General features: G+C 41.4%; 1 protein-coding gene across 1 annotated transcript in view; it reads right to left on the bottom strand.

Annotated features, from left to right (window-relative positions):
- Nucleotides 1-2410: 2410 nt before the first annotated feature.
- The window catches only part of GALNT2 (polypeptide N-acetylgalactosaminyltransferase 2), a 99512-nt gene continuing 89914 nt past the window's right edge, over nucleotides 2411-12008 (bottom strand). The window contains exons 12-16 of the mRNA XM_054162246.1: nucleotides 10818-10910; nucleotides 10543-10626; nucleotides 8607-8733; nucleotides 4156-4275; nucleotides 2411-2910 (exon numbers count right to left, since the gene is read on the bottom strand). Of these exons, the coding sequence (XP_054018221.1) occupies nucleotides 2755-2910; nucleotides 4156-4275; nucleotides 8607-8733; nucleotides 10543-10626; nucleotides 10818-10910 (580 nt within the window). The 3' untranslated portion in view covers nucleotides 2411-2754. The remainder of the gene's footprint in view (nucleotides 2911-4155; nucleotides 4276-8606; nucleotides 8734-10542; nucleotides 10627-10817; nucleotides 10911-12008) is intronic.

Genomic DNA, 12008 nt, shown 5'->3' on the forward strand with positions numbered 1-12008 from the left:
ATGGTTTCCATCTATAAAATGAACATAGTACAAGCTCTGTACAGCAGACTTTTCAAACCAACTGACAAAACAGTTTCCAAACTATGTCTGGAAATCTGCAAAAGAAACAATAACACCATTCTTGCTCTGAAGACCGTAAGAAAAGTTCTCTGGAGACTCTGCTGCAATTTGCTTTAAGGGCTCTTAATTTATCTTTCAGCTGGGTGAAGTTATTCATTAAAAACCCCTAAAATCACAGTAAGTAACTTTGGCACACCGTCATGTAAACATAACAAAAGGATACCACTTCTCATCTGTTCTTTCAAGAAAACCCCAATGTACAGCTCCTATGTTGAAACTCCTATGCACAGCATCCAAAGGGAAACAGTGAAAATATTCCTATTTCATATGATAGCAGTTGACATTAAAGACTTAAGAGATGGAATATGGAAGTTTTTTAACTATCAATTCTGATGAGAGATAAGAAGTAGGCCGATACTCACTCAGAACTGCAACTGCTGATGCAGCCTGTACTACCCTTACTATAACAAGTTGCAAATGGAAATACCTCCATGGCAGAAGCTGAGTGATTAGGTCTTTCCTTTTGAATTATGCTTTTCAAATCCTCAAACAGTTGACTTGCTGCTGAGCCCATACTACAGCATTTATTTTTCCAGAATATTAAGAAATCTACTGTGTTTAGGAATCACACTCTTAAGTTCTCAGCTAGTTTAAAAGGCTACAGATAGGGAAAGACTAAAAGGTGAAAAATAGCTTGTTGACTCTATGGCCTCTAGAACAGAGAAGTTTTAGAGGAAGTGGATTGTGCAGAAGAGAGGGGGGAAAAGCCCAACTATCATTTATTGATAAAAAAAGTCAGTTTGATGAATGGGAGAAACAGGATTTAATGCCCCCTTTGAAAAGGTATGCAGGTACTTGAAAGTCATAGCTTCAGATACATGAGCACATTGACTGGCACAGTTAAAGTCGTTTTGCCCAGAAGAGTACCAGCTCTGCATCTAACATACTGATGCAGCTGACAGGAAACTTAAGAAGAAAGAAAAAAAAAGAAGCAAAAAAACCAAACCCAACCCCCAAAAAACCCCAATCCAACCCACAAACCCAGGAGCAAAGGAGGAGGGGAACTGTACCAGCATACCACAGTGTAGCAGAAGTTTTTAATTGCCTTATGATTAACCCTTACATTTTTCTGGCATCCAGCATCTTTCCAAACCCACTTCCTGGCCCACAGGTCTGCACCAATTTTTGTCAGTGCCGTCTTGCTTATTAGCACTTATTTGCCTTTCCTTTCAAAAGCTCATTGAAGCATTTGCTCTTAATAAACAAACTATGTAGTCTTTGCAAACGTAAGAAAGGACAGGTCGAAGTTTAGGTTAGCTCTGACAGTATTATTTGAATATAAAAATAACATCAGCTGGACTTAAGCTGCAAAACGCATGGGCTCTGTGGTTCGAACCACGCAGGTCTGCTGCTATCCAGGCCGATTCCCAGAGCCAAGCCTGAATCCGTTCAAAAGCTCCATTTGAAGAAACAAAATGGAATACTTCCCCATAGCAGGTCTATAAATTTAGCAAGTGCAATTGAGAGGTACTACAGAGCTGCTCATCCTTGCAAATTACAACTCAGATCTTGTGCTCTCGACAGTGATGTTACCACTCTTACTTCTACAACTGAAAGCGGGAGTTGGAAACACTTTTTTCCTCATTAAGGCCCAGAATAAAACAGTGCTGATCCCACACAGCTGCACCAAAGATCTGCACTGTCTATAAAATTTTGTAACAAAGGAAGAAGAAAGTTAAAGACAAAGTACCAGAGAAATCATCAACCCAAGTATCCAGTACAAGTTTAACAACATCCAGAGCACGCGTAATGAATTCCCAAGTTGGAATAAAAAAATCTGAGCAACCACCTGTGCAGATGCATTGGCTTATTCCGCTGTTTTCTTTCTCCTCCTGAGTTTCATGATCTCCAGGGAGGGCAAAGTGTGAAGAAGTAGATCCAGTTGGCAAAAGCATCCAGTGTTAGCATGGACATCATACCCAGCAGCACAAAATCCACACCTTCATAAAGTTTCACCCTCCTAGCATTTCAAACCAATTTCTGGTTATGCATGTGTCAAATCACTTCCTGGATAATGACAGGATGATGAAAATGGATATAAATCATTGGGAGCTGACAATATATATATTTTTATATATTTATATTTAGAGTCCATCATAGAAAAGTTCATATTCAAATTACCAAGTACACACAGGAGGAAAAAAAAACCCAAAACAACCAAACAACCGAAAAACCAACCCAACTTGAAAATGACACTTCTGTTTCTGGAAACAACAAACCATGATTTCTAAGCAAATGGAGTTTTCATATGACCTGCTCCTAGTAGTTTTTCCCCACCCTCCCTCCCACACCCTGTTCCCCACAGGTGTTTCTTCAGATCCATTTTAAATCATACATCAGTTGTTCCTAGAGTTTGTTATCTGCTGTGCAAGTACATAACCGAAGACAGTATGGAACCGTTGACGCCTTCACACTAAGAAGGAATTGTGCTGCAGTCATGTTCAGTGACACCTTTGCAGTGCTCCAAGTCCCCTGGATCCCTGGTGTCTGCTCCAGCACTCTCCTACTTTCAGATAAAGGTGGAATACTGAGGTATATAAGTTCCGTGGAAAGTTTTAAGAAATACATCAGTAATTCAATCAAAACTTTGCCCAACGTCTCTGAACCAAAAGAGCTTCATCCACGCAAGTCCTTCTACTGCTGCAGGTTAAGTGTGAATTTCCACTGCTGTGACAAAGAAGGACCGCAGATCTCAACGGTGAGACCACCATTTTTGGCATTTCGGCTGTCCAGGCAGAGGTTGCTGCCCACGTGCCTCAGTTTAGAGTTGCTTTCAATCTGTTCCCATTTCTGGAAGAGAAAAGGCAATGATCAGCTGGAAAAGCAGGAAAAGGATGAGTTTTATATCCTGTCTTCTGAAGTTTTCAAAAGCTTCCCTGGCACCTGCTTGGGAAAGGCATGAAAACTGCAATAATAGAGCTCAGTTTAGATGATCCTTGAATAAGGGTGTGTAAGTTATGGCCAGCACTGCCAAAACAGCTGCTCATTCAGCACACTGTGATAGACACAGAACATGCTAAATCATTTTATTCTACCTCAGCACTTCTCAAATATGATGTCACACCATGCTGCTTGTGTGAAACATTTAGTCAAGAGCGAAAACAAAACTCACAAATCCCATCTGCCTTACACTACAATTCTGCACACAGAAGCAGGAAGCACAACCTCCAAAGACAACTTCACAGAAGTTTAGAAATCTGCCAGATAACTTTTTACTCTCCAGAAGAAAACCAGTCAATCTGTGCTGTCAAACCTCTTTTCCCAACGTAATGCCAGGGACAGAACAAATGCCAAACACGGGATGTTAATCTTGTTGTTGTATTTCTAACATACCGTGCCTTGGCAAGAATATTCTTCGTTCATCAAGAATAGCATTTCAGTTATCTGTCCGCAAAAACTGATATACAGAAGCAAGGAAGCTGGCAGATGATCAGAACTGATGACTTGGCAGACAGAAACGAATTGTTATAGGACCAGATCAAAAAGATGGTACTGCTGAAAAGGTGATTCTCCTCAGGCTTGGGAAATGATGAATTCACCAAGCTGTATTAACAACAACAAACCAAAGGAGACCAGTACTGTTATAAACAGCTCACAGCTGAAAAGAAGACAGGAAAGCCGAGCCACACTGTTCTGAGACACAGACTACATAATCTTCAAACTTCACTGAATATGACCTTTCAAAAATGTATTGTGGAATACACATTCTGCATCAGAAAGCAGGCATGGCAGCTAAAGAATGTTACACATCGATGCTGTTGTGTGAAACCTTTACATAAGGTCACTGCTGGGATAAAACCTCTGTTTATAAGAGATTGTCACTGGCCTATGAAAAGAAAAGCTCAGTAAACAAGCTTATTCCTGCTGCTTTGCCCAGCTGCCACACATTCTACCTTTCCACACACAAACAACAGCGACTCAGGGTGAGGAGCAGCGCAGACAGTGTGCAGTGCGGATGCAGTGTGCGTGCTTGCATCCTCACTCGCAACCCTGGCTTTCCCCACTGTTTGCAGAGTACATTCATGCCATACTAACCTGTCTGCTGTCGTTTTCCCTACAGCCCTGAAGTTTTATTAGTGAACCAGGTGCTCTGTCCACAACAGTAAGGCACAAATCCATGTGTTTCACCGACTTGTCCTTCGTCAAGGCCCATTCCTAGAAAAAGGAAGGAAAACCGTGTACAAAATGTGTATACTAAAATACACACAAGGTGCACATGCCATCCTCAAATATACAGCAGAGGGTAAAATCCCGTAAATAACTTGGTATGAGCATTAGAACAGTTAATTGCTTACCATAGAGAAGAGGAAAAGGCCTTTTTAACACTAATTCCAATTCAAGCAGTACTGACAAGCCAGCTCAGGGCTGGCTGTTTGCTCCCTCTACTGGCGTCACACAAGTAACGCGGGCAGTCACAGGGGCTCAGGTCTAAACTGTTTCTCTAAGTACTTGTCCACCTGTATTTTTATCTCTCTCTCTTCCTCTGCAAGTATTACATTCCCCCTAAAAACCTGGTCTGCAGCATCACTGCCCACCCTACCCACGAATAAACGAAGCATATGTACCACTGTGAGGAAACAGCAGCTCTTTATATAATAGAGACCACCAGAAAGCAATCAATATACAAGAGGGACAAACTCAAGGGTACAGAGAGAATGCTGCTTCCTATCCACGGCACGACTTACAACAGAAGTTCCCTTAAATGCATTTAGATAGGCAACTCTTAAACAGAGAACAATGAAATGCTGTTCTCTGGGTACTGCTGCCCAGCCTATTAGATCTCAGCATCCCTCTATGAATTGCCTGGCCCTGCACTGATGTTTAAACTCCCTCCATGCCTCTCTCCTCCAAGTTTGGAATCCAGGATCCAGACTGAACTTCATTTGTCTAATTATCCTTTGATGCAGGAAGCTGATCTTCAGCTAAATCCTTGGTAATGATCCAAATCATGCTTGTCCCAACTTAAACGGCATGATTAGCTTTTCTCCAGCAACTAAAGAGGATTCAGAGTTGTATAATACAAATGCCTAGACACAGGGCCAAGCCTGGCTACATTTAAACATATTTTGCCAGCAATCAGTGTTTTGAAAAATTAAATGACTAATCCCATCCTGCCCCCCCCCCCTTTCATTTTCTGATACCATAACTGAATCTTTGAGTTGCATAATCACTTTTAAATTCAGATTTAACAAGAATTAAAGTCCTTTGAGAACAGATGTACAGGAAACAATCAAAACTTCTGACCTGTGTGGCAAGCAATGGCCATTATATAGGTAGTGAGCCATTGGATGGGTACCATATTATGCAAGCACTAGAATAATGACAGCTATGCAAAAACAAAGCCAAGGCAGGGGGACCCCGATTCAATTTATTTGCCTCCCAAACTCTTCAGAAGAAAACTTTTCCTTTCCCTTTCAATATGTTAACCTCGGACAACAGCAACATGGCATGCCTTCTCAGCTCTGTCCAGTTCATGAGGTGTCAGCAAGACTCATTAATAGCCACTTTTAACAATTTAAGGAATCAAGTTCTATTCAGAGCTTATACAGGAATCTCAAGTGCCCCTAAAAGAGATGGACTTCTTATCAGATTCATACTGAATAATGACAGTTGAAAGTAGTCAAAGTAATAACAGTTTTGAAAATACTGCTTTATACATCCTCACCTTTCCATCAAAAGGCTGCAAGAGCCCCAGACACTGGAAATGTGAGAAAAGAACATTTAAAAGTGGAAGGTACTGCTTCACAAAAGCTCCAGGCTCCGCTGCTGGAGCACCTGTGTGAAGGCCCTTCATGGTACAAATGGAAGTAAGATTAAGCAAGTTCTACTACACCAGAAGAGACAAAAAGTAGCAAGCATTGTATCTGCTCAGGACAGAGAGAGTATAGTTCTACATAACAGTTTGAAAACCAGGACACCTGAAAAAAAAAAATCTGCATCATAAAGTTAGTAGAACATCACTAACCGGAAATCTTCTCCTTGCATCCAAGTGCATTTGGCTTTACCTTTAGCTCCTTATCGTAAGCCTACATGTTGTACATAATTGTCAAATACATCACAAGTTCATCAGCCCTCTAGAGATCACAGAATGTTAGGGGCTGGAAGGGACCTCAAAAGATCATCTAGTCCAACTCCCCTGTCAGAGCAAGATCACCTATACCAGGTCACTCAGGAACACATTCAGGCAGGTTTTGACTATCTCCAGAGAGGGAGACTCCAAATCCCCCCGGGCAGCCTGTTCCAGTGTTCTGTCACCCCCATGTTCCCATGGAACTTCCCATGCCTCAAGTTCTACCCACTGGCCCTTGTTGTGTCATTGGGCATTACCCAGGAGAGCCTAGCTCCATCATCTTGGCACTCACCATGTATGTATTTATAAACATGAATAAGGTTGCCCCATAATTTCCTCCAAGCTGAAGAGCCCCAGCTCCCTCATTCCCTCCTCATAGGGAAGAGCTTCCACTGTCTGCATCATTCTTGTGGCTCTGCACTGGACTCTTTCAAGAGTTCTCTGTCCTTCCTGATCTGGACACAATTCCAGATGTGGCCTCACCAGGGCAGAGTAGAGGGGAAGGAGACCCTCTCTTGACCTACTAACCACACCCCTTCTAGTACACCCCAGAATGACAATGGCCTTCTTGGCCACAAGAGCACACTGCCGGCTCATGGTCAACCTCCCATCCACTGGGAGTAGAAGCACACCTATCTTTTTAATAACCAAATTCTACCAGCCTAGGGGGTAGTCAGGTGCATTTTATCTTACAATTCCACATTTTAAGTGTGTTGAGCATAAGACAGAGTACACTCTTCAGTAGGTGGTCTCCCCCCTGCTCAAACCCTCTTGCTGAGAGCAGGTGCAGGACACAGTACAGATTTAAAGACTGTGGTTTGCTTCTTACTCCTCTTCTCCCACACTGTTCATTCCCTCCAATCCAATACAAATTCTGCTTGGACAGTAAACCTGATTTTGACCCATTCTGCCTCTTACTCTGTCTGAACATCCTCCCACAGGGACCTGTTCAGAGCTGATTTGTATATTGCGCTCTCAAAGTCAGCCTCATAGAAGAAACCATGCAGAAGAGGGTCAGACTCAGGGGAGTGGATCCTGAAAGAGGAAGATGACTTTGTGTATATACAGAGAACACAAATCACCAGAAGCTTCCCAGATTTGTGCCCCAAGGCAATTCTGACATGTCCACCTCTTCTCCTGACACACATTGTGGTGTTTTGAAAACATGAATGTACTTTCATAAAGGTAATAGGAAAGCACACCCCACCCCCCACACCCTCCCCCCCCCCCCGATACATTCTCTTTAGGCTGGATGTTAGGAAGAAGTTCTTCACAGAAAGAGTGATTGGCCATTGGAATATGCTGCCCAGGGAGGTGGTGGATTCACCATCACTGAAGGTGTTTAAGAAGAGACTGGATGGGGCACTCAGTGCCATGGTTTAGCTGATTAGATGATGTTGGGTGATAGGTTGGACTCTATGATCTCAAAGGTCTTTTCCAACCTGGTTACTTCTATTCTACTAGGTCACTTATCACTAGTTGCCTGATTCTCTTTAATGATAGGGAAAAGAGGCACCTCTCAGATTTATGATGCAAATCCCCTCAAATCAATACAGCACACCTTCTAGGAAGTAACTTCTCTATTTTAGGCTTTGTGTGATTTTGGTGTTTTCCCCTTCTAATTTAAATTAGAGTGAGCAAAATTCTTATTCAACAGTACACTTGTAATTGGCCAGCCTTCTACTTTAAAAGATGTACTTCAAGTATTAATCTTACAATCTGATTTAGAGTCAGCTTGAGTCTGAAAAGAACTTAGTGACAAAGCAGCACAAGACAGTGAGAGCATATGCATGTGTTTCACAAATGATAACCCAGTCACAGCTGCACAAATAGATTCTTTGAAATAATTAATGCTCTCATTCACAAATTTGACACATTTGCACATTAGTTAAGGAATAGGATTAGAAAGGATTTGTTGAAACACTCCTTTTACAGTGAGTGAATGAGATATGCCATTGAGGCCCCTCTGTTTTCTAGAGGAGCCAAAGAGGGATTTAAGGCAGATTTTTTCTATACCACACTACAGAAAATTCAAAATGACTGATGGGGCATCACAGTAAAGCTTCCTCTGGGGAAGGAAGTTACTGGCTTCTAGATTATAGGCAAATATTAACAGAGACAAGTGAAAGGGATGATCTGATGCACACTGAATGAATCTCCGTGCTCAGATTCTAATCCTGAGAATGCAAAATTGTATTTGAGAGAGAAATTATTTAGCCAATCTGTTATAACAACTGATCTGCTGATTTGGGTTCATCTTCCTATCAACGGCACAAAGCACCTGCTTGAGTTAAACAGCTTCACTTTTTTTTCTTTAAAAAGAAAACAAAACCCACCAGAAACCAAAATACAACCAACCCCTGCAAAACAATCACACGCTGTGGAAAAAAAAGAGTAGTACTAATGGCATACAGACCTGGTTTCCCCCTGCATTATGACATTCATAAACTCCAACAACACCATCTGCAAAATGGCCCAATGTGTCAAGGCAATTGGTACCCTGCTGCAAAGCCCCAAAAGCTATATCTTGATGATCAGGTACCCTAAAACAGAATCAGAAATATCTGCTTAATTCAGTTTGTTATTTATTTATTAATCTCCTTGTCTTTACTCAGAATACTGTTAAGAAAACAGGTTAAAAATGGGTGATGACTACCATCAAAAAAATCTCAGTCATCTTTTGAGGAGGGAAGGCAATAATCTGATCATGAACCGATCAAACACGAGTAAATTTGGAAGCTTGGGACAGAATACAAAAAGACTTGTACCAAAGAATGAGGACAAACATACAAACTCAGCACAAAAAAAGCAAATTAAAGATGACTTAACATCATCTCTTGAAGTCGCTGAAGCTTAATGCTATCAGCAGTGAAGGTTCTCAGGCCCTCTTGGTTTTTTTCCAGCCAAACTACCTTGCGGCAGAAATATGACATTCAACATTTTCCCTGTTTCTATTGAAGTGTTAGAAAAGGAGTTGGGAATTAAAAAACAACAACAAACAAACACACACCCATCAATCTTTTGTTGATCCCAGTTTTCTAATGGTTGTGCACAAAGTGCACCCACAGTATGGAAATACAAAACCCCTGAACCAACTACCATTGTGGAGCAGAGTCCCTGTGTTACTGTCAAACGGTAAAGCAAGGACGGACACATTGCCTCCTTTGACACTTCAGTCTATATTATGAGCATAATAATTCAACCCAGGTGATTGAGCATGTGAAAGATGACACAGAGCAAGACAACATTGCACTTAATGTTTATGGTAGCACATTTTCCAGGAAAGCTTGCAAGACAATTTTTCGGTCAAATTAAATAGATATCCTCCAGCACTTTTAAGAGAAAATAAAGAATAACTTGCTTCCTCAGTATTATCATGGTTTCTGAGACTCCTTGGTATGTGAGGCTCTGCACATGTTTCACTAGGGATGTAATGGCTGGCTGCTTTTGCATCCCAAGCCTTTATGACACTAGCAGTTACCTGATACTACAGACATGAAGTGCCCCCAGGGAGGAAAAAAACCCCAAGTATTCTTATAAGGCACACAGAAGATCTTACCATTAGGTTGATAGCAGACAAACCTCGTTTAGAGACTCAGACATATTTATTAATGGGTTACTGAACAAAACCCTTTATATCCTTTCAAAAAGTGTTTCTCTGAGGATTTTTTTCACTAGTCTGGAAACATTCATATTGCAGAAACTGATAGTAATGCTACCTCTCATTTCCCTCTTCTCACCCTCCCCAAAAGTTAGTGTTTATCCAGTGACAGAACAAGAGACAGAAAGAAGACTCAGCAGCTGAAGAGTCTTAGGCATCTACTTTAGCAAACATACAAGGCCCTTGTCTGCTGACTCCCACTACTTATAATGCACCAAGATTCTGTCTCCTGGCTCAGCTAGGCACATGCTTAGGCAGAGGCAAAGCCTTAAGGGACAGAAGGATGCAGAACAGTGCACTTTTGAACAACTTGTGTAGGACACTAACTTCAGGCTCAGGCAAGCTGAGTCCTTTTTACACTGTTCTCTACAATACCTGCTACTGCAGCTGTAGTTGCAGTAAGTAGAAAAAGAAGCTTGATAGGGGAAAAAAAGGCTCTGTAAGGAATGGAACTTTAAAGAACCAAAACAAACCAAACAAAGTCACACACAAAAAAACCCCAAACCAAACAGACCCACCACAAACAAAAACCAACAACAAAACCAAACCAAGTAACTCTGTGTGAGGCATTGCTTGCACAAATAATTGTGAAAGACATGTTTTACATCTAAGGAAGGAGAAAGAAAAACTGGTGATTTCTGGAGAGAGAACAAAAGCACTCCATATTATCTCTGATTGAGTCAAAACTCACCGTAACTCAGGATAAACATTTTCAAGATACCACTTGAAGGGTTTGCAGCTAAGTCTCCTTCTGAGTTCCAATCGGCTTTGAATACTAGAGAGGGAGAAAGGGAGCAGTTTTCAAAGTCAGGCTGCTGTCTTCACATATTGTAAGGAATACAGAGAAAACTCAAGAGCAGAAGAAGTGTAGAACTAAAAGAGGCAACTCATAAGAGCTAGCACTGTTTCCATCTCAGAAGGTGGTGAAGAATAAATGAATATTTCAAAGAAGCACTTGTGACTTACTTGCCATAAGGTACATTCCTGGCTGAAGGCACTGCTGCATAATAGAAATTTTTATACTCATCCATCCAGACTTCTGCTGCCCTGCGTGTATTTCTAGGGACAATCATAAGAAATGCACTGGTTATATTTTATCTAGCTGCAATTAAACCATGTCATTGACTGATTTTAATCCTTCCTAGTGCTACATAGGTGGGTGCCTCAAAAGCCAGACAGAAGATTCCCTGTTAAAGACCCAAGGAATAAAAAAACCCATGAGAGAGTAACGTAACTGAAATCAATGCATTTAGAATGAAATTTATGTCTTCCCTACACTCATCAATGCTTCAGTTTTCAGCCAGAATCCTGTGTGGCCTGCCACAGGTCAGCCTGCTTTGACAGGAGGGTTAGACTCGATCTCCAGAGGTCCCTTGTAACCCCTACCATATTGATTCTTTCTACAAACTTCCTAGAAGTTGTTAGGCTGTTGTCTGGTTGGGGGGTTGTGTTTTTGTTGTTTGATTGTTGGGGTGTTTTCCTCTTTTTGTAACAGTAACAGAAGCCAAATTCAGTGAGTGTTCACCTGGGTAAGTGTACTAATTGGAAACAAACATCTCAACAATCTGCAATTTTACCTTTCTGAAAACATAAATGATAACATAAGGAAGACGTTTTTAGCCTCCATCCCCTTCCCACCAGCAGAGCACTCAAAGTTCCAAAAAGACATAAGCTGCCGTGACATTTAAGGCTATGAACCAAGAAAGTCTGCTGTAGCTGAGGTAACAGAGGAGAACCAGTAATTAGAAAATGTTTCCAATGCTGTAAAATTTGAGAGAGATTAATTATTGCAATAAATGTGAATAACACTCACCCTAAAGTCTTTCCTTCTGATCAAACTCATCAGTAACTAAAATTCCTATATTTATGTCACTAGTGTCTTGAAATCTCTTTTTGAATTGCAAGAATCATAGTATCAGTCAGGGTTGGAAAGGACCACAAGGATCATCTAGTTCCAACCCCCTGCCATGGGCAGGGACACCCCACACTAGATCAGGCTGGCCAGAGCCTCATCCAGCCTGGTCTTAAACACCTCCAGGGATGGGGCCTCAACCACCTCTGGTAATGCCTTTTTTGATCTGCTGGCTTCCATGTAAAACTCATTTGCTTCTGTTGTCTGTAATTTTATTCTAAGAAAATTAAGCCTTACTTCAATTG

Source organism: Dryobates pubescens, chromosome 6 (genome assembly GCF_014839835.1).
Source record: "Dryobates pubescens isolate bDryPub1 chromosome 6, bDryPub1.pri, whole genome shotgun sequence".
Classification (NCBI taxonomy): Eukaryota; Metazoa; Chordata; class Aves; order Piciformes; family Picidae; genus Dryobates; species Dryobates pubescens.